The sequence below is a fragment of the Larus michahellis genome, chromosome 7 (assembly GCF_964199755.1).
Source record: "Larus michahellis chromosome 7, bLarMic1.1, whole genome shotgun sequence".
NCBI lineage: Eukaryota > Metazoa > Chordata > Aves > Charadriiformes > Laridae > Larus > Larus michahellis.
In genome coordinates this window covers 1,316,141-1,339,218 of record NC_133902.1, presented here as the reverse complement: position 1 = coordinate 1,339,218, position 23,078 = coordinate 1,316,141, and the positions used below count along the sequence as shown (strand labels likewise).

The window sequence follows — 23,078 nt, the reverse complement described above, 5'->3', positions numbered from 1 at the left end:
CCATGAGGGGAAACACCAGCCAGCCCTCGCCACTCCTCAGGGCCCAGGCTCACAAGATGCCAGCACACAGACCGCTCCACCTTATGTCCTCAATTCGGGACTCCTCTTCTCCCACTCTGGTCAGGTTCACACCAGCCAGGACATGTCAGCTACGATGGGGCCAGAAAAATCCCTGCTGTCATTCACAGACCTGTTGTGTCCTTGTTCTCTTCAGGGACAGGCGCTCAGCAAAGAATCTGACCTCAGCCGCACTGGGAGAAGACTTACTAAAAACCAGCGACAATAATCAAGTGAGATACAAACAGGAACCCTGCTGCTGGAGTCTCCGAATGGAGCCTGGGAACACTCTCGAGCCACCACCTCCCTGGGAGAGCACAGCAGCACGTGTCATGCCACAGCCCTGAGTGACGAGGGGTCAGAGACTGATGCTGTGGAGGGAGCTGGCAAGGGCAGAGGCCCTCCCAGTGCTGTCACCAGCTATCCCCATGGCCAGCACTTGCCCTGCTAAGCTGGACACAGCAATTTATTCCAGCTGAAGCTAACTGACTCAATCCACACAAACACCCATTTTCTGGCTCTGCTATCACCTTCAAAGATGCTCTCCAAAAAGAGACAAATAGGACACAAAAGCAAGCCACTGTTTTCCTAATGTCCTTTTCTAAGGAACACCTGCTCCTGGCATCTGTGATACTGCCCAGGTAAACCTGAGCTGAGCGGGGCCACCACCAACTGCAAACCCTGTCACATGCAGTTACAGGGGACTTCACTTGCTCGACTCATAGCCCACCAGAGTCGAGAGGCTTCTCCCCAGCTGAGCAGGAGGCCAACGCACACACTCTGCAAAGCTGCTGTCAGTGCTGGTGGTACTCACAGTACTCGATGCCCAAGACGATGTCTCGGAAGTAGAGCCGAGCCTGCTCCTCGCTGAAGGGATGGTCACTTGGTACCTCCATGACAGGCCTGTTGGGATGAGGAAGAGTAACTAAGTACTTTGCAGAATGGAGGTAACACTCCTGGCTGGAGGAGTTTCATGTTCTCCATCACCATGTCCCCAGCATTGTGGGCCAGGCTCCCAAAAGGTTCTGGGTACTGTGATGCAGGGGAGGCACAGCCATCCTTTCTGGATGTGGTGATGCCTACATTAGTGAGCTCGGCTGGAAGTGACGGGTGGCTTCGCACAGTCCCTGAGCCAACGTGAGCCATAGAGCCCTCACCAACACCAGGATTAACTGCTGATGTCTGCACAAAATAGGACAAATGCTTCATTCACTGACAGCCTTAATGGGAAAAGCATAGTGAAAGGAACAAAACTGCATCTGGCCTTTGGTTTCATGCTAAAGCTGCTCACGGACGCGAGCACCAGCAGCAGCAGGAGGTACCAGGCAGCAGTGGGACAGAGTGCCCATTGCTGTTCACTGGATGTCATGCCTGCTGGGGCTCAGTCCTGAAACAACATCAGCCAGGCTAAACCAAAGCGGAATCTATACATGAAACACTGGCTCAAAGGTTAAGTGGGAGTATTTCCAGTGCATTGTGCTAAACTGCTTCGAAAACCTATTTTGCTGTTCAGGGTTCAGCCACGACCAGAACCCAGCCATTCGGCCCTAAACAGCCAAGGTTACCTGGTCAGCTCCTCCTCCCCTTCCCTTTGTATGCCACCACTGCTGGGAGATGCACAGTATCCTCCAAAAGCCCCTCCTCTGCCTGTCCTGTGAAAGCTGAGGGCAAAGCGGCTGCAAGAGCTAGCCAGCGTCTTCTGTTCCCAGTGGACGAATGGCAGGAGCTAAGGACTTCACTGCACTGGGGGTTAATCCTGCTTGTGCTCGGCCGCTTGACCTTGCATTTGGACATACACCCACTGACTTGAGCTGGATTTAAGGCAGTGCTCCTGACGCACTGTCCTTGCAAGCCAAGCCCAATGGCCGAGAACAGCCCATTGCCAACACCAGGCTCTGCACCTCTTCCCCTCAGCCCCCAGCAGCAAATCCTTCTTGCAGCATCTCTCTTCTTCCTCACTGCCATTTGATCGACGACCTTCATCTCCAATTTGCATTTTTCTGCCACTGCCTTCCCTCCCTCTTCATGCACATTTTTCTGCTGCTGAAGCCAGGGAGAAATAATGTGAGCGGCAGGACTGGCAGAGCCACTAATGGAGTCTAATTGCCTTCTGCTAGAGGCAGACAGGCTGCGCTCGGCCGAGCTGCACGTTCCCTGGACACAGCTGATTACAGGAGCTTTTTTTTTCCCTCCCCCTCTCCTACAGGATAGTCATCAGCCTGGTCACCAGGGAGACTGGGGAGCCTCTCACCAGCAACCTGCTGGAGCTGGCAGCCTGCAAGAGACTTGTTCATGGGGCCAGAGAGAAAAAAAATAAGCCCTTTGGGAATCTCCTCCACCCTGGGCACAGCTCTCCTGACCTCGCTGTGACTCTGCAGAGCTCCAGAATCAGCACAGGTGTAGCAAAAAGCAGTGAGGAGACTCCCACCACTTTATCACTTCTGCTATGGAAAAATGTGCCAACAAAACAGGCTCCCACAATACGTTAGTGCTAGGAGCAAAATAGGGCAGCGGGTGGCAGCTAAGTGTCGATGCAGCCACACACCCCTTGTGCCAGAGGAAGCCACAATGCGGCTGTTACCCCAGCAGAGTATTCCTATTCAAAATCTTTTCTTCTAGGCACCTGATGGGGAATTGGCATCAGATTTGTTTTCCAGACCAAAGCCTGACACCAGACATGTCCTCCCAGCCCATTGCTATTCACCACATCATTCCAGGCTGTAACAGCGCAAAGGCAACTACAGTTGGGTTTTGCCTCCCCTGTGCTTGCCTGCAGACAGCGGTTTGACCCGCTGCACATATCAGACCTCCACTTCACCTAGGAAGCTAGTGATGGACACCAAAAATCGCAACACAAGGGATCCCAGGAGGGCTACTTACCCTTTTCTCAGGAGGTCAAACACTGCAAGAAAAGGAAATTAACACATGAATGAATCAGAAGAGGGGGCAGGGCTTATTTGTTTTTTAGCACCTACAAAAACACATCCCTTCCCATACCTGCAAAATCAATTTACCTCCACTCTCTTCTCTTCCCTCACCCACGACAAGGGCACCAGAGGATGCAAAATGAAAACACTCATCTCTTCAGCAGAGACAAATATCCCCACCTCCCGCCAGCTCCACACAGGGAGACAGCAGGCAATAACTTATCAACCACATTTCTGCTGCTCCCGGTGTCAGCCCTCGCTGATTTGAGCCCCATTTTATTCAGTACCTTCGGGGAGGGTGTTTGGTGTGATATTTCTGCTAAATTGCTGATACCGAATGAGGTGCTGTAAGAAGATGTTGCTCCATTTGTGCTGTGTCAATCAGCAGCGCAGCTACATGGCTGTCCAAAAGGTCAGTGCTCCCCGGCAGGAGCCACTGGAAAGGATTGGTTGGGGCGTGTTGAGGTTTGTGGAGCACATGAGGTTTTTGTGTCTGATTAGGGGGTTAAATGGAGGTTTGCCCCAGCATGGGTTAGTGGCAATGTGTTTTTCTGATCCTGCCTTTGACCTGTTCTGCAAACAGAAGGATCTGCCTTTATCCAGTAGGAGAGCTCGTTCCTCATGAATTACTATGGCACTTCTTGCACCTCGCAAGAAATCTGTGGGGATTGCCCTCCCCAAAGCACCAGGCAGCCCTGCTTACAGCTGCGATGTTAGACCAGCTGGAGGTACAAAGCCAGCCCACATCAGCTCGTCTTGCTCTCCAGGTTGAAGAAGCTGCAGCTTGTGGCAGCATTTCATTATTCAACCATCTTGTGCTATTGCAGGTTGCTCCAATTTCCGTCAGCACCCTCCATCCCCTGCTTTCTTCCCAATGAGCGCATGGCAGAGCACGCTCACAGCAGCACTTAGTGGCAGCAGTAATTAGCAAAGACCAAACTCCACTTTCTCTAGTTTTGCTTTGCTATGGGGGGGACTTTCAGGAAGAAGAACGGTGCAGTTATCGTTGCTGGGTCAGCAGCAGGTGGGAGGAAACCTACTCTGAGGGTTTCAATCCTGAGCAGTGCTGAGCACCTACAGCTTCCCCCTGCTGTCGAGGGGACTGCAGAGGCAGGAACTTGATTTTGCCTGCATGGCTCGATCAGAACCGCTCAGCGATCAGAACCGCTCAGCGATCAGAACCGCTCAGCGATCAGAACCGCTCGCCAGCTATTGCTGCCATTTCTGGTTGTGTTATCTTGCTCCACAGGCCGAACTTGCTTTTGGTTTGGATTTTTTTGTTTTCTTTCCTTTTCAGCAGCTTTGTCTCCTTCCTCATGCATTTATTTTCATTCCACAAAAGAAATCTTGCTACTTCATCCCTCCCCTTCTCTCCATCCCCAGGAGTTCAGGCCTTTGAACAGTGGCCTCAGTTGCCCTCCCCACCACACGTGCATCTGCCTTGGCTGCCGCTTCGCGATGCTCCCAGAGTGCCACTGGGGCTTCAGCCGAAAGGGAAAAGTGGCCTTTCAAAGTCAAATAGCTTCATTTGCTAGGCAGAGCCCCCTTTCACCGGCAGCTTCAAAAGCATCCCATAATTATTTCATGAGAGGCAGCCTTTGAGCCTGTCTCATCAGGAAACGTCAAGGGGAAGCAGAGATCTAATAGGGTCAGACGTCACCCTTCTCTGGCCCGTCTCAGAGGGCACCTCAGTGCCTCCCAGGCCTGTCCCTCCAGGCTTTGCCTAAATGGGGGTTAGGCTGTGGCTGGCACTTCCAAGGCTTGGGGGAGAGGAAGACAAAAATGGGTGGAAATTTACCCTCTGCATAAACAGTCATCTCTGGCCGCCCATCCGAGCACCCCATGGCAGGGTCTGGGCTCAGAGGCCAAAGGCAGGAGCCCTGCTGTCCGTGGAGGTCCTGAGGCTCAGCAGGGTGGCCACTGTGTCTGCAGGGGTCACCCTGAGACAAGACTGCTTTCGAGTCACTACCACTATCCACAGCCTACAGGAGAAGTCTGGAAAGACCAACCTCATACCAGGAAGACAAGAAACCATCCTGCCCCCTTCCCTTCTCTCCTGTCTCTAGGACTGGAACTGACATATACATAGGGGAGGGCAGAGCTGCTGTCACATCTTCCTAGTGTCCCCATGGCAAGGGGATGTGCACAGCTGTACACCAAGCTGCCTAGCCCTACTACAAGGGGTCCCTTCCATTCCAGCTGCCTTTACAGGCATTTAACTTTTCAGAAAAAAATAAGTCTGCTGAAGTTGGTACAAGTTTCCTCCTGGTATTGACCCCAAGCCCTGGTACATGTTACTCGAATCACCAGGTCTAAGCCCAGGCGTTCTGTTAGCATATAGTGACTCACATACCCATGTACAAGTTGTCCTCTGCAGGATCATCAAGGACCTGTAATTGATAACAGAGAGGTAAGGGGAAAAGGGAAAAGAGAAGCAGCAGGAAAAACAAAAACATATTTTTGAAAATAACATTTTACTGTTCCCTGTACACTGTGCTGAGCTGTAGAGCACTGAGAACGATTTAGGCTAATATTTGGAGATTCCTGCAGACAGAGGGGCTTTGAAAGACACAGATTTTCCTGTTTCCAGAAAAATCTGGGCTCCTGCCTGTATTTGGAGAAAGAGCCTACCAATAAAGGTACTGCTTGTCCTAATCTGGCCTCAGACAATATTGAAAATGGCACCAGAGCCTTGCACTTGTGCACCTTCCCAGGCTTGTCTACACACAGGTTTCACTGGTCAAAGCTTGCTGCCGTTCCTACCAGCACAGCCAGCTGTCTTCCCTTGGGCACCAGCCCAAAGCCCAGGATAAGTACGTCAGTTTGTCATACATAATTGGCATGATCTTGCTTGGAATCACCAGCCTACATTTCTGAACAACTATTTTAAACCAATTTTGACTGAAGTAGGAACAGCTGAAGAAAGATCCTTTTACTGCAATACAAGCCGGACTTGCTTCAGTATAGCTTAGGGTGGAGAAGCAGCTCACCTCTATCAGCTTAACGATGTTGACATGGTCCAGTTTCTTTAAGATGGCTATTTCCTGATAGACTCTGTCCAGTGGTGCCATGGGTTTTGGCTGCTCTCCGGAGGATGTTTTCGACCCTCTGGGAGGAGGCCGACCTGCAATTGTGATAACATGGTCAGGAAAAACTCATTTTTCAGCAGCACCCAGCACGCAGGAGTCAGAAGCCACTGGCCCCCTCTGCAGGATTCCTCCAGCTATTCTGGAAGATCTCATCCCAAAGCATTACAGTCTCCATCTGAAACTGATATTTCCAAGCCCCGTTCAGACCAGCTCCTGCTGGATTCCCAGCCTGGTCTGTTTGCCAGGTCCCATGGCCCTGCCACTAGAGCCAGGTGCTATCCGAGGGGGTAGAAGAGCCCCTGGGAGATAGGGGTCTACCCTGCCTAACTTCCAGCACTTAATTAGGCTTCATAGGTGGTGAACAGGGAAGAGTTAGCACTTCAAAGAGACTCAGAAAATCAAAGCCAGGAACCTAATTACCAAGCGCATTGAACTTCCCAGTGGTTGTGCCTGCCCTTTCACTACCAACTGCATTTTAACCAGCCCCAAACTGCTTGGGCAGCTTTCAAATGAGGCCAAGTTCTGCAGTCCTCGCAGACAACGTTCCTACAGAGAGGACAACACGTAACCATGTGAGATACTCACGTGGAAACCCATACTGCTTCAAGAGCTTCTTTTTGGAGAGGACTTTCATAGCCTGAAGGAAGAAGAAAAAGCAGTGTTAAAATTTAACAAGAGCCAAAGTGCTCGTTGCTGTGACCTGGGAATATGCTGGGCATCAGGGACTGGCTCAGCTCTGTTCCTCAACCTAGAGAAGTAGTCTCCTGGTTAAAGGTGACCACAACAGATACACACACGCTGACCCAGGCATTCCTAAAGGCACTGCTAACCATGTTTCATTCATCTTTTTTCCTCACGAAAAAATAAATGGTTTTGGTTTACCTTAAATTGGACAAAGAAAAAGGAGCCCAATTTCTGTATTCGGCAGGAGCTTGAGGGAAGAGGTGGGTTCCTCTAGCTGACCTTTATGTACCTGCTGTTTTAGATGATGCTGTGGCCATGCCGCAAGTCAGAGCCACTTTGAGGATGCTCCACCTTATGTTTTGCTTTGCCAGAGGGTCTAGGAAGCAAAAGAGCTGGAGTGTCACAGCCACACAGCCAACACCCTTGCAACCTACACCACAGACCTGAAACAGGGAGAGGACACAGCCCTTCCGCCAGCTCTGCGCTGCCTGGGGATGCCTTTTCTATTCCCAGAGACTATTTTTGCCCTGTAAACCTCTTCCATGCTGCCGGACCAATACTGAGCACCTACAGTGTGATCCAGCATCATGTCCAAGACCAAGATACTTCATGGGCATCCCTCCCTGCACCACCAGAAATGGTGAAGCCAGCGCTGTGCCAGAGCATGCCAAAGGCACAGGGAGGAAGTGGGCTTTTGACAACAGTTTCCCTCCCTTCTCGTACCCAATTTATGCTGGCACTGTTGCTAACCCAGGCAGCTGAAGCGTGGGAGGGGGTCAGGGTAATTTTTCCTGCCATCCAATTGGCATTAGCATAGTAGCAAAAGGCAATCCAAATTTAATAAACAGTCTCTGCGCCTCCATCTGCTCTGTGCGTTAATAACCTTTTGGAGGGCCATTCAAACAGCCCTGAGTGGCCCAGCAGATAAATATTTCATGGGAAAACAGCTCATGGTACAGTTTGCTTAGGAAAACAGTCTATGCCCCCAAGGGCTGGGACGGTCACTCGCTCCTTCCCCTAGAATGGGTAGTTACTACTATTAATTAAGCATCCAAATCTGTAGTTCACACTGGAGTGACTCCTGTGAAATATAATTAACCAAGGACTCCCACAGGACACAGTCAAATGCCAAGGAATTTTGCATTAATACCATGAAGGCAGGCTCTCTGCATGCTACCTGTTTTTAACGTGTACCCAGGAACAGGTCACCAAAACCATTTCGGCAAGCTCCTTCCTGAGCTGTTTTTCCTGGCAGCGATGCCACCGCACGCCCCAGCATCCCTACCTCCCGTCAGTGCTCCCGCTGCAGCCAGGTTCACAGCGTGCTGAAAGGATTGTTATTTTTGGTACTGATCCAGTGAAATCCAAATCCTCTGGATTTGCACCCGTGTAATTGAGAAGGGACACTGTAGTTCTCAATCCTGCCTGACAGCTCCTGAGCCAACTGTTGGAAATGACAGTGTTGAGAGACAGACTCAGAAGTGCTTATCTTTTACTTAGCACAGTGCTGTGTCCAATACAGACAGCCAAATGATTCACGGTCTGCTGACAGTGGATCCAAGATGTGCACAACCACCTCCAAGGATGGCCAGGACAAAGCCTACGCTCCTCACTTATATCTCTCCATACTGAAAATTTTTAGGAAAAAAAAAACCAAAAGGAACTGATACACCTATTTCTGTTTCAACCATCACCATCCTGGGAGGAGAAGGCTCCCCTTGCTCCAGTCCCACCTTGAGTCCTCCCTGCCTTCTGGCAAGGAACTCTAGAAAAAGAAGAAATAGAAAATGCAATTTGCTGCTGAAAGCTCCCAAGCTGCATCAACACTTGGGGAACGCATCCTGAGGAACTGAACCGTTGCCATCAGCCGTGCCCACATCAGGCTAGTCCTTCCCAGGGCAGGGTCTGGGCTTGGGCTGGAGGGAGCAGGAAGGTACAGAGAGGAGCAATAGCAAAGACAAGAATTGCTCTCGGGGACAAAACGAGAGGGAGCAAGAGCTACTGCTGTCACCCAAACTCCTTGAAGGATGCTACGAGGGGCAATGGGGAGATGAGTGGGGGTTACTGTACTGTAGGTGAGCTGACTGTAAGTCACCTCTGCTGCTGTGGAAGAAGCACCAGGACATGCTTATACCAACTGCAAAGCACCGGTATCTGCTGCTACACAAGCAGGGCTGGATCAGAAGAGAGGACCTGTCCCACCGCGCTTTCCAATGCAAACAGGGGACAAAGAGCAAACTTCATCATGGAACAGGCCAATGCCGCTTAATTATCACAAGAGCACACAGTGGTGAAGCCTCACTCTAATTACAAGGCGAACTGGCAGGACAAGGCTTCCTTGCCGAGTTGTAGCCGAGCATAACAGGAGCAACACAGGGATGCTTCAGCAAACCTCTCCTTCCGGGCTCACATGCATGAGAGCGCCAAAGACACTTGTACTCGCAGGCAGAGCTAATTACCCAGATAATGCCTTTCTGATAAAGCACCAGCTCAGAGCCAAGCCAGGGGATTTTCCCTTTGCACTGGCAAGCATTGCTTCAGGTTCCTCAGGAGAAGAGGGAGCCTAGAGGAGACTCCCTCCACACATGCCCTTGCACCCACCTTCCTTCTGACTATTCCCACGTGGACACAAGTTATGACATTTTCCTTTGAGAGGCAGCAGGAACTGTGTGCTTTCCTTTGATGTACATTTATTATTTAAGTTTACTGCTCTTTTCTAGGAACCTTGCAGCTGGAAACCACAGGGAAGCTGCTTCGTGAGGACACCTGAGGGAAAGGAGATCCTAGGTTTACAGAGAGGAGGAGGGATGCCTGGAACACAGCAGCTTTCACAACAGCCAGGCCTCCAGCCCACATCCTGCTGCTGGTAATGACAACGGCAAATTGGCCGTTATTTGGGGGAGGGAAGGGTGATAAAATGGATTGAGCCAAGGGACCTTACACCACTTTGTAATGTTCTCAGCACTTGGGATGCCATTTCACTTGGTAACAATAAAATGCATTTTGTTGGTAACAACAAAATGCATGACTCACATTGCAAGGAACCCAAACCCATGCAAGGGCAGATGACCTGTGCACAGTCCCTACCTGCAGCTCCCAGGGGAGTGGGGATGTTGCTCAAGGTCACTACTAACCACCTAAATGCTCTGCTAGTGTGTGACAGCACCCTGCAGGAGCGCTGAGCAGACCAGAGAGCATCTCCAGCCCTTCCTCACCTGTCCTGTCTGACAGTGATATCCCTCGAGTGGCTAAGAGGGAAGCTCTGCTGGGAGAGAAGCACTACACACAAAGGAAATCCTAAACCAGACAGGTTTAGCTGCCATGCCCCTAAAATCCTGCTCCTGCATTTGTCACATTTTGTCCCAGACACCATTTGTCACATCAGCAGCAGAATAACATTGGTGGGTTGTGCCCCGTCCATGCTGTGACACCACAGCAATGACACCTTCCCGGAGCGGCCACGCTTGCCTGCCTCCAGACATCTCCCGGAGGCTCCTGCTCTTACCCTGGGTGACCCAACTCCTCACAGCCCTGCTGCTGAACAGCACAGGGTGTTAAAGTAAACCAGAGATCATTTCCCTGGTCCTCACTGCACCAGAGAGCAGCTGGCAGAGGTTCAGGAGCTGTTATGTGAGCAAGAGGATGAGAAACACAGGAGCCATGCCTTCCCTTCCCGCCTGGATGGCGACCAAAGTGGATTCTCCAGGGGCTAGAAAGTTCAAGGCTTGCTGCTGGCCACCTTCTCCTCAGCAGCAGCACTTTGTTTAGCTGTCGCTTTTCATAAACTTGGAAGGAATTTCTCCCCATTATTGACAATTGGTAGAAAACAGCCCTTCATGCAAAGGTTGTTAGGTACAAACAGAGGCAGAGAGCTCAATCACACAAATCTTGTTTCTTAGGAAACAAGATTAAAAAAGAAAAAAATAAATAGAAACTCACTGACAGCCTACAATGCTATCGCTTTTGTCCAGAAGTAGCATAACAAATGTCCATCATAACCACTTTTCCTTGCAAGCTGATTTAGAGATTGAAAATCGGAAGGAGACATGACCTGAGGCATCACAGAATCAAATTCCATCAGCACAACGACTCCAAACTAGATCTCTGCCTGCACACATTCGACTTCGCTTTTTATTTGCTGCTCTTTCATAGAACTTGGCTTTTCTTCCTTTTTTCCACCCCCTAGTCACTGTCAAAGCGTCTCCTGCAAACTAAGACACTGAAACCTTTCCAGCTGTAAGGGGTTCCTCGGCAGAGCCCTGCAAATGCTGCTCTAACAGCTTCACATGCCCCAACAGCAGCAGGGACCGAGCACATGACAGGGACCTCTTCGCATGCCCATCGGGTCTCCTCCTTGGAGGGAGCACTGGCTCACACACTTGGTGCTCAAAGTTCAATTTCCTCGGTCTAATACATTCCCTGCATCTAAGTCAGCACACTTTCACAGCCCTCCGCAGCACTGTGGTTGTTCACGGCAATGAAGGATAAAGCTCTTGGAAGCACTTGCTCATCTTTAATGGAAGGAAAGAAAACCCACAAAGTAAATACAACCCATCTACATTTTTCCCAAGTGTGGTGATCAGCTTTGTTTTCTTGAGAGTTTTTCCTAATTCTAGGCCAGGTCTAAAACTCATTAAAGCAACAGAAATTTTTCCTTTTGCTTTGACAGGAGCTAGATGGAGTTTCTGGTACCTATAAACTCTGCCTTTATGAAGAGAGCTAGCAAAGGCCCTACGCCCCAGTAAGAATCAGGAGTCATAATCCAAACTATACTCCAAAATAAAAAAAAAAAAATCTGCTTTCTTTAAAGTTTTGCTCCTTTTTATTGCAGCACACTATCTTAAAGAAAATAAAGCGGGCAGCAGCACCCTGGCCTCACGCTAAAACACTGCACGTGAATGGGTTATTAGGGGCTGCTCAGCAAAGGCCAACCAAGGGCTGATTTCCTCCAATTATCTGTTATTGCTTTTTACTACTGAGACAAAAACAACTCTCCAGAGCTAAATTTGGAGCAAAATAAACACACAGAAAAGGCCCTCCCCAACTGTCAGAACATCAATTGCTTCTACTAGCTACTGGTAACAGGCAGTTACATTAGGTAGCCCCCCGGGGGGTGGGGGTACATTGCTGCAATGCAGCCTCGGACAGGAGTGATGAGCAGAGCAGCCTGCAAGTTATCTCAGCACCGAGAGGGCATGTGGGTCAGACACACGTGGGGAGCTAAGCAACCATTAGCTAGTTATGCAATGTGCTATTTCTCTGAAGCTTTAAAGAGTCTGCCAGCTCCTGGGCTGTTTTAACGTCCTGGAAAAAGTGGAGGTGTCTCCATCACAGCTTGTCCCCCTGGAAAACACAGGCACAGGCACCTGGAAGGATTAGGGGTGACAGTCTGTCTGCACGTGGGGAAAGGGGAAAGCTCCCACTGCCCCAGCCAAAAGGGTAGCAAGCATATGAAACGTAGATTTTAGCATCACAGCCTTACGGCAGCAGTGCAGCCATCTGCCCCCTCTTCTCCCATGTGCTGCCATCCGCTGCAGTGAAACACAGGCAGACACTGCCGATGCCCTCGCTCTGCTCCCATCTCTCCACCCATGGCAGCGCCCCACACACCTTCCAGGATCACCTCCACAGCCCCAGGGTCCCAGCTGAGATCTTGTTCAGACCCTGCCTCAACCGCTGCAACCGAAGGACTGGGGCGAACGTGTGTCCCTGCAACGCTGGCAGTAAGGGGGTCTGCGTACCCTGTCCCTCTTTGGGCAGCGAGGCTGAAACTTCCCAGGCATGACGTGGCAGTAGCTTTAAAGTGTTTGCTTAGATTAGAAAAAGAAATGGAGATTAAGTAGGGATTAACTAAGACACACCAGGCTAACCTGGACACAGGCTTTCACTTTTGTCTTTGATTTGACCAGCTAAATCTACATCCGCAGCGTTAACCTACATCTGAACCGTGGACAAGAATGCAGCAGGCAACGCGAGCCTAAAGCCACCTCTCCCTGCCGAGTTGTGACAAACACCCTGCAGCACATCGGGATTCCCAGAAAGAAAGGGCAGCACCAAAATGTAAAGATTACCATTTTCAAAGCAAAAATATTTTCAGCTGGCAACAAGTGTTCCCACTCGGTGTCCCCGGTCCCAGCACTGCCTGCGCCGGTGGGACAGATGGATCAGGGAAGCCACGGCTGGTACCATTGCTCTTTGCAGAACAAACCCACCCTGCTGCAGGGCAGGGGAGGGAAGACTCGGAGGGCAGCAGAGGAAGGGAGCCATCGGAAACAGCAGCCGCTCCAGTGCCGTGGGTGAGTCAGCTTGGAAAGGACAGGAGATGGAAAGAATTGTGGTTCCTTGGCTTGGCCAGCTCCAGGGCACCTTGTCCAGATTTTTGCCTCATCTCTTCCATCCTTCCTTTCAAGACATTTCTCCTGCAGTTTCATGCCTGCTGGAAGCGCAGAAGGGCTAACAAACACTAACAGGCATGCAACTCCATCCGACTCCTCCAACCTGGTATGTCACTTGTAAACCCAAGAGTCAGGGAGGAAGGGCTGGCTGGGGAGCAGTGGGGAATGATCACGCTTTGTATCTCCACAGCACATACTCCTTTGTACAAAGGCCAGCAGCTCTGTGCACTGGGACAGGGAGCAGCAAACGAGTCTGCCCGGGTGCTCTCATGGGCCCGTTTTCCCCCTTGTGAGGCCACTCCATCGCAGCAGCGAAAGCAGGACCCCTCTCACCAAACACAGTACGGAGCAGCAGCTGAAGGGCAGGGCCAGACCCAGCAGGGCTGTGTTGAGGGCAACGGGGTTTGGGTTCAAGAGCACTGCAACCACCCAGCTCTGCTCAGCAGACACCTGCCCTGGGATCCACCATCAACTGCCAAAAGCTGTTTCTACAAGCCTCCAGGCACAGCCGCACACAACACGGCAGTTTTCCTTTTGCCAACTGTCCAGCTCCTGCTCTCAGCCTGAACAGAACATGCCACAGGGCAAGCCCAGGGACACAAGCACATCTGCACTTCACAGGAACCCCAGCTGGGATGGTTGGGATTCACCTGCCTCTGGAAAGGGGAGCGACAGGGAAGGAGCCTTCAGCACAAGCAGCCTTTTTGAATCTGAAAGCCTCCAACTCTGCCTTCAGCTCAGCAAAGGGTTTAAAAGCCAAGGTTTGCCTTCTGCCCCGCACCCTACACCTCACAGCCTGAGAGCAAGGTCCTGTCCGGTGTCCGGGGAGGCACCCTGCAAGGGGGTGACATGCAGGGGAGCCAGGCACTGCCCAGCTGGACCACGCTGTTCAGCATCTTTCTGATCAACACCCCCATTTCCTTACAAAACACGCCTCTTCAAGGCCGATCTTCCAATGCACAGCAGGCGCTGAATACCACCACCCACATGCCTCTAATTTCAGGTGACCTGCTTCATAGCTAGAAAATGTCAAGACAAATCAGCAATGCACTTCTGCAGCCTGCCTCCGAGATCCCCGCCTGTTATATACAGCGGCCCACCCGATTTCCCTCCCGTTCTGCACCGCATGCAAGCGGACACGCAGCCAGCAGCGCCATCCCCAGCGGGGAGGTTCAATTCCTTGCATGTTACCCGAATCAGAAATGCATATGCTAAAAGCAGCAAGGCAGAGGGGACCCAGCTCCCGGGGGGTAACGGGGAATGGGGAGCAGCAGCAGCGAGGAGCGGAGGAGGACACTTACATAATACTTGTCATCGTTCTCGTTGTAGGCCAGTTTCACAACACCGTAGGAACCCTAAAAATAAACACAAATTGCACAGTCAGTTCAGCAGCTTCACCTTGTCTCCTTGCTGCTCAAGGCTGGTAGACCATGGCCTTACACAGGGGGAAAAAACCACCTTCAAGACCCCAGGCCGTGTCAAGCCCTGAGCAAAGTCTGCAGGGAATGTGACCCCGCAGCAAGGTCGTACGTGGTGGCAGCTCTGTTGGAGCCACGGGGTATTTGAGGATTAACAGCATTTGGAGGAGCTGAGCATTAGCCCATCACCTCCTGCCCTGAGCCAAAGCCACTGTGTCTGTCTTAACTCAAACGCGTGTGGAGAGCAGAGAGAATAACTTTCAAGCAGATTTTTTTTTTGTGCAAGTTTGGAAGTTCTGCACCAACTCCTTTCCTGTACTTCTGTGCAAGACAATTTTCAGCACAAAACCACTCCATCTCTTGATAGCAAATGGACTTCAGCGAGGACGAGCTGCCTCCTCTCCTCCAACCACCTCTTGCCCACGCAGATGCGGGCCTGGTTCACTGCTGTATCCACAGCTCCAGTGACAGCCTGAAGCCAAACTCCATCCAAATCACTATTTTTTCAGTTCTGTGTCAACACTATACATTTATGTAAGTGACACATGACACCGTGGCTAGGTATCATCCCTGACACATGCCTGTTGAATAAGTGAGTGGGATGAACCCTACAGCCTTCAAAACATTTCTCTTGACTTCACTGAGAGCTGGAATGAGGGTCCTGGTCTCAGAGGAGGCCAAGCCACCATCTGGCTGATCCAGAAGCAAAGTAGGCCCAGCAGACCCTCTACCAACCTCAGGGTGCCTATGTGCTCACTGTGACCTGCAGGCAAGGAGGCATCAGGGGCAAATCCACTAGAGAGAAGGCCTCGCACTCTCCTTAAATCATACTGAAGCCAATGGCAAAAGCTGTAAGTTGGTCTGAAGCTGTGTGTGAGTTTCAGATGATGATATTTGCTGTGTCACCAGCAGTGGTATCTCCAGCCTGACACCCTGGCTGCAAGCAGCCCACTGCGCAGATGGTGATGGTGCCTCCTCCCATAGCCCCGGGCCTCTCACTTTGGAGAGGAGTTTGGTCTAATAAAACTTTTGGTGAAGGTCTCCGCAGCTCAGGGTGCAGTCCCTTCTGACTGCAGTGTTCCAACTGCAAAGGTAGATACAACTTCCAGACAGCACCGTCACTCATGGACCCATCTGCAATGGTGGCAGACATCCAAATGTGCAGGTGTCTGAACGGCTCACCAGCCCAGACCTTTAAATAACTTCGGAGGAATCTCTTCTGAATCATTCTCCAGCTTTTAAACATGGACTAGAATTAAATTAGCATCTCATCCATGGACATAAAAACTTAAACTAGTCCTGATGGGGACCAAACACCTGCCCTGATTTTTTTTTTGTTTTGTTTTCTTTCCTTGTTGGACTGTATTAATGCATCAAAGGCTCTTAGTGTTACTTTTGGCAAGCAAACGCCTTGGAAGGGAGCCAGCTTAACCACCTTCAGAGGGAAGGAAAATAAATTTAGATCTCAGAGGAAGCAGCTCCACTTTGACCTTGAACAGAACTTGCTTAAAGTAAGAAGGCAACAAACAAAAAACCCAAACCAAACACAAGCTGCGATGAGTCTCAGGATGGCACAGTTTTTCCACTCGTACTTGTGTGTGTGCACAAGCTCCAGCGGCAAACATGAGCTCCAGTAACGTACCTTGCCTATTTCACTCTGCAGCTTGTACTGGTTTAACTGCACACAGTCCTGCAGATCAAAAGGAGAACATAATTAGAGTACTGGTAAAAGGAAATGACCGAGTTTGAATAAGCATCAAGTAGAGGCAGAGTGCTGAATAATGAAAGATTAAATCTCATTTAAACCAGTATACATTACGGTATAAGCACTGAACTTTTTTGGCAGCCCAAGACAAAGCAATTATGGGCTGAATTCTGACTCTGGCTGTGCTGGCGTAACACCAGAGGCCCCTCCACCCCAATTCTCCAATATTGCTCCAGGTTCACCCTGGTGAGCCCGACAGCAGCCCCCGGCCTCTTTACATTAACCATCTACCTTGGGCTGTGTCCAATACCAAGCAGGAAGACACCCATCCCCAGCTCCTGGGGCTCTCAGGGGCTGGCAGCTCCCAGCACCCAGGGACCCACGCCAGCCCCAGGGCTGCAGTGTGAGCCCGTACCCTTCCCAACATGAGCCCGGCAAAGACAGGGACCCTCTGCAGATGGTGCACGAAGGCTGGGGCTGCACCCAGGGGAGGTCTCACCCAGATCACGGCCTGCTCTTCGAGGAGAAGACACGGAGCCAAGCTCTTTTGCAATGCAACACAAATAATACGGATTCCCTTCAGCCACTATAGTATTTGCCAAAATAAATCACCCCTAAGCAGGCCTGATCTCCGTTCGCAAGCTATCCAGCACTGAAACCCCAAGGGGTGGAAGGGTGGTGGATGCAGACCCCCAGCAAGCTGTGACAAGGGTGTAATGATGGGGTGCTGAGCTACTCGACAGACTGGGAGCCACACAGGGAGTGATGGTGGCCCCAGGTGTCAACTAGTGGAAGCTGAGGTAGAACAGAGGAACCGTGCAGTCATCTGATGCTAACTCCACCACTTCCTTTAGTATTGTACTACCTAATGAAAAAGTCTTTCACAGTGGCAGCAAAACCTCCACAGCTGTATTTCATTTGGAGCTGACCTCTCCCACCATCATTAATTACAAGAACATCCCAGACACTGCAGAAGCCCCAGGGACTAGAGACCACAAGCCAGGGTAAGCGCCACACGCTGCCTGCACCGAGCTCTCCCTGCAGCTGCCCAGGGGACCTCCCCGGCTTGGCCACCACAACAGGGTCTGCAGGAGGACAGCACACACCTTGCTGCAGGGCAGAGCTCCTGGCAGAGGGTCAGAGTGCTCTTGCAGGGACATCTGCAGCGCCAGCCCTGGGGAGGGTGGGCTACAGTGGCTTTTGCCTTGGTCCTGACTTCACACACAGCGCTTCACTGCATTGCAGGGGAGGGGAGAGCCCCAAACCCGGTGGGGTGAGGGAAGGAGGCAAGTTTCCAACTGCAGTACGTGGTGTGGGCTGAGCCTTAGGTGGGACACACTTCCCCAGACAGCATTTTGGAACACAGTATTTCTCCCTGAGATTGCAAAGCACTAAAGCAGGCTGGGGGGGGGAAAATCACTTCCAGGCTCTGCAGCGGGCACCTCTTTGGCAACAAAGCTGATATAAAATATGCAGACAGGTAGAATAGCTTTCCCATAAACCTCAAAATAGCCCTGCAATCTACAGAAGCAGTGCCAGGAAAGCAAAGCCGTGCCAGAAGCCTTCGGTCCATTTGTAACAACAGGGGGTGTTGCAGCCCCGGCCCCGCGCAGCATCCCCACTGAAAGCAACGCTCCTCTGCCTCTCAGGGTGCATTAGAGCACACGTGTGGTAGATAGGTTTGTCTTTTCTCCATCACCAACCAGAAAACACTCCTAATGCAAGCAATCATCACAGCAAAGGAGAATAAAGGAATGGGGAACTGATGAGTTTTAAAGCTTGCAAGCAGTGGCTTGTCAGGAATACAAGGGATGATTTAAATCTTGATCTTGTTTCTAGTGAAGGAAGATTTTTCCACCACCCTGACTAGGAGGAAGAGCCAACTGTGAGTAATGGGGCCACAGAGGTACATTAACTCTGCTGCTAGCAAAGCACTTGTCTTTCCAAAAGCAAAAACCAATTAATCAGAACTAGGTGCAACAAGAGAAGAGAGACAATGACCCAGCAAAAGCCAAGATGTAAAGCATAAAACCACTGAAACATTCAGCAAAGACAAATCCTATTTAATTTTGCTCCCCTCCCCAAAGAGGGCAGCACACAGGAACCCAGAGTATGGGCACATGGAGGACAAATTCCTCTGAAAACCCTGTGTCAGTAGATTCACCTCCCAGCCCAAGGCTGTGCTTTGCATTGCAGTGATTTCCACAAATTCAGCAGCAACGCTTCTCTGTTGATGTCCCCTGCCCTGGGTTTCCCCCGTGCTCAACTTCGCACCCCTCACCTTGCCCTGTGCAGAACTACAGCGCTGCAGAGATGGGGAAAACGCTCACCAGAGCGGCTGAGACAGGCAGGAAAAGTGACCACCTCTCTGCGAAAGCCTCCAGCCACCTTAGTACTGCCTGCTCTTCACACCAGCGAGCTTGCGGTGACCAGGTCCCCTTCACAGGCCTCCTCCCCAGGTAGGGATTACTTGCACAAGTACAGCCCTTTACATGCAGACGTACACGTGCACTCAGTATCTTGTTTCAAGCCAAGGTGGCTTCTCTAAAGCACAGAGTCTGCAGCTTATCCTTGCAAACACACTGTGCAGGAATCCATTTTTCCCCCTCCCTCCTGAAGAAGCAGATGTGGGATGTAGTCCATCCAGCCAGGCAAACTCCCTTACAGAGTGCTAATATTCAGTGCAACCAAGGAGGGACTACGGCTGCTCCCTGTGTCCAAGGCACCAGTTCCTTTGACCCTCTTACCTCTGGCTAGAAATTACCACTGTTTTCCCCACACCAGACCAATCACCTGAAGCATCTCTCTGGTCTTTTACTGCTGCTAAATGGAGCTCGTGAGTGATGCCAGGACACCTGCCTTTGGGGATTTTGTTTTGGAAAGGAATGGATAAATACTGGGATGGGAACATCCCAAGAGGGTCCGAAGGACGGGTGATGCCAGGGCCTGGCTGCCCCGGACAGGACTGGGGCTCCAGGGCTGTGGCACAGCCTCCGAGAGTTTACGCTCGCCACCACTGCACCCGCACCCAACCCACACCTCCCTCACCCTCCGCTCCGATAACTACCGGTGAGCAGCACTGTCATCTTAGCTTCTGCGCTGCTTCAAGCACTTGAGCTCAACACAGCAAAAATCAAACCAGATTATAGGTGCTTTCTACCTTTTTTTTTTTTCTCTCCTTACAGAAAGGCCATAATTCACAGCTCAAGTGACTGCTGCCACGTGTCTGCAGACTGGCAGGGCTGTTACTATATTATTATTTGGTTCTCCTGCAGGAAGTGGGATAATTGTACTATTTCTTTATCAGAGAGAAACACCTATCTCTGGGCCAAGTGTTTCTTAAAGATAACATTGTACAATCCTCTTGATTTCATCACGCCAATGTATTTGCAACTGCTGATAAAAATGAACAGACCAAGAACCTTAATGAAATCCTTTAATGAAAAGCTGTCAGCAAATTAGACTCCTGGGTCCATCCAAGCGTGCAATAATTGTTCTGCCTTAAAAAACAAGATGTCCCATTTGCTAACATGTCAGAGGTATTGCTCAAGAGGGGAGGTGGGAGGTGAATCGATGCCACAGAAAACAAAAATTGATCAAAAAAAATCATAAAGGACAGTGAAGTCTATAGAGTCCAAGCCCAATCCCACGAATGCACTGCTGCCACTGCTGTGACAGAAACCCCGAGAAATGGAGAATGGAGCCTTTGCTGTCTGGGGGGACACCAGGATAGGAAGGAAGAGCCAGAGCTGGTTTCCAAAGAAAGATATTTCTGAAAACACACTGTCTACATACATACATATATAATGCAGAATTTTGTCCCCTAAAAGAAGCCAGATTCACTAATCTGAAAATAAATATGTTTCAGCAAGTCAGAGATACACTTTAAAGAGAAGCATGGGAAAGAAAATTGGGAACTAAAAGCCAGTAGTGAAGACAGCGCTGGTTTAAACTCAACCGGCTGGAAGAGGAAGTGAAAACAGACAAAATGAAAATTAAAGCCAGAAAAGGGGTATTAGGGGCAGCAATGAATACAAGTCAGAAAGCTGTCCAGGGACAGGGCACCACAACAGGCCACTTGCAGGAGCACTGGCCGCAGCTGGGCAGAAAGCACAACATCAAGGCTCAGCACCGTGGTCTGGGGTCACCCACACGAGACCCTAAAATTGGATGCAGGAGCTCAGGCACCTGCCAGGTCCCTGGGGTTTCATTTGAGAAGTGGCTAGAAGCATAAAAGGGGGCTGGGACCAGTGGGACAAAGGCAGCCACGTTCCAGCCCCACTGCAACTGCAGCTTTGGGTGTTCTTCTCTTAACCCTGCCCTTAGACAAGTTGGAAATGTAACTTTTAAATAGAGGTTAATTAATTCAAGGAAGAGAAATTAGCAATGCCTTTGGGGGATTCTTTGAAGAAATGTTTTCCACATATCTTTGATCTTTTCAAGAGAGATCTAGTTTGAGCACGACGGTAAGACCTCTAGAAGAAATAAGTTTGGGTGACTCACGGGGCTGGAGGGGGAAGCTCTGCAGCCCGTGCTGTGTAGAAGCTTGGTCCCTGCCACTGCCCTGGTCCCACCTGGCTTTACCTTTGCACACAGCAAGGAAATCGTGACCTTGTAAAGAAAACAAAGCAGCTCCAAGAGACCGAAGGACCATGAGACCTGGATCAGCCCAACACTGAAGCACTGCCTCTCACCGCTCTCGACACCAGTTGCTTCAAAGTAGTTGGCCAAACAAGCAGGAGGTCTATGATAAAGATGTGGAAAGCCCAGGAAAGAAATGACAAATAAGTGCTTTATTTTCCATGACTCTCAGATAAGCCATGGACATTAAGCACAGGAAAATTCCCTTTGTCAGCTCATCCTCCTCCCTGCATGCTTGGGCCAGCAGCAGAACTGAGGAAGGAGAATGCACTGGGCCGACCCATCCTTTCCACTCCTGCTAAAGCATGCACAGCCCCAGCCCACCACCATGATGCACGGGGTCACCCAGGCAGCAGGGAGCTGTAACGACCTCCCACTGATCCCAGAGGGTGGAGGGACCACATGGGCACTGGGACTGGAAGAAATGGGATGCCAGGGAGTGGGTGGAACGTGTGAGAGAAAAAAGACAATTCAGCCAGAAGAGACTGGAAGAAGAGAAAGTACAAAGCAATTAACTGTGCTGGCAGGTCTGGGGAAGAAGCCTAGGAAAAAAAAAAAGACATCTTTTATTCTTCTTCTAGCCACTCTTCAAGTGAGACTTTTCCTGTCTACCTAAAAAGGTTGGTGTGGGATGGCAGAATAAAGAAAGAAAAACAGCATTGCTTTTTCAAATGCCACTTTCCAGCAAGCAGGACCTCTACCCTTTCACAGCTAGAAGTCCTGCCATTTTAGGTGGGACAAACTCTGTCAAACACAGTGACAAGACGCCCACATTCAGAGCGCCTTGCCCTGGTTCATACAAGCACTGGAGCATCATCCACGCAGCAAAGCAGAAGCTGCTTTTTAGCAGCCCTGTGGAAAAGCCTTTCCTCTCACCATGCTGCCAGCACTAAGCAGGAGACAGGAACACCACATCAACAGAGGCCATGTGGGCCAGCAACATAAACTCTGGGGCCCGTGCCTTAGTTCTGCAGAGTTATGTACCCTTAATAGCTTCAGCTTTATCACTTCTGTGCCATCACTAAAGGCAAAGCCTTTCCCTTCTTACTGCAAAGCACTGATGGGGAGCAAAGGCAGCAGAAATCCCACCAGCACAGTGGGCACTCCTACCAGAGAAGGCAGCACTGGAAGGACCTTCCAGGCTATGGTCCATGAACAATCAAAGAAAGGAGGGGAACAAGCAGGGACTTTTGAAAGTTATAGATCTGGTTAATTAAGTACACAGTAACACCGTCAGCAGAGCAGAACGGGCTACTTCTCTTGCAGAGTTAATACTGCAGATCCAGACTTGTCAGCAGTGGCTGCAAGACATCAGCAGCTGCCAACTCTTCATCCCAATTAGCTAATTGGTGGCTCTGCTTGGTTGCTCAGGAGCTGCCTCTGTGTAAGACAACAAGCCCTGGCTCTGCTGCAGCCCTGCTAGCCCAGAAGCCGTTGTCTTCCTAAATAACAAACCCAAGAAAGCTCACTCAGAAGACAGGCGTTTGGGGTACCAGACCTGAGGACGGGATAGCACAACTCCCTGCCTACTCACAGCACTCCATGAAGCCTCCCACAGCGTCACAGGCTCAGCTTCGGCTCTTGGCCATCCGATCCCTCAATACAAGCTTTCCTCCCAGCCTGTGAACAAGTATGAAATCAGCATTAAAAATCTCAGCAGCATCTCTAACTGAGCACATGGTTCTTCCATAATTCAGCAGAAAACAACAGAAAATTCACCTCTGCCACATCCAGTCTCCTCATATAGCACATCTCTCTATTATTTCTCCAGATCAGTCAAGGATACAGGACTGCTGACAGCAAGGCAGCGAGATGCCGCTCCTGTTATCACTGAGGAGGGAAAGCAGATTCAGTCCTAGATGACTATCGGCATAACTCAGGAAATTGATATGCAGCTGTGCCATCCATCTCGGCTCCTGATAGACGGCGTCTGCACATGTGATAAAGCCCAAATGCTCGTGAACTTCATCTTAATTTTTGCACAGACTAACTCAAATCAGGCAGTGGCTGCGAGCCAGAGCAATGGATGTCCTGCCACCCAAAAGGCAGTGACTGATGATGCTGGACACCCAATCCAAGGAGCAAATCCAAAAGGGCTTTAAGCAGGAGAGAGACATGGACTCTAGTAGGAATGTGCAGCTTGCCCAGGACAAGATGTGTCA

General features: G+C 50.5%; 1 protein-coding gene across 8 annotated transcripts in view; it reads right to left on the bottom strand.

Moving 5' to 3' along the window:
- The window catches only part of CAMKK1 (calcium/calmodulin dependent protein kinase kinase 1), a 102,350-nt gene that overhangs the window by 34,441 nt on the left and 44,831 nt on the right, over positions 1 to 23,078 (bottom strand). For all 8 annotated transcript variants that reach the window (XM_074593493.1, XM_074593494.1, XM_074593492.1 and 5 more), the window contains 7 exons: positions 16,213 to 16,260; positions 14,454 to 14,507; positions 6,659 to 6,710; positions 5,975 to 6,108; positions 5,338 to 5,374; positions 2,938 to 2,959; positions 872 to 960 (listed from right to left, as the gene is read on the bottom strand). In XM_074593493.1, coding sequence (XP_074449594.1) covers positions 872 to 960; positions 2,938 to 2,959; positions 5,338 to 5,374; positions 5,975 to 6,108; positions 6,659 to 6,710; positions 14,454 to 14,507; positions 16,213 to 16,260 — 436 coding nt within the window. The remainder of the gene's footprint in view (positions 1 to 871; positions 961 to 2,937; positions 2,960 to 5,337; positions 5,375 to 5,974; positions 6,109 to 6,658; positions 6,711 to 14,453; positions 14,508 to 16,212; positions 16,261 to 23,078) is intronic.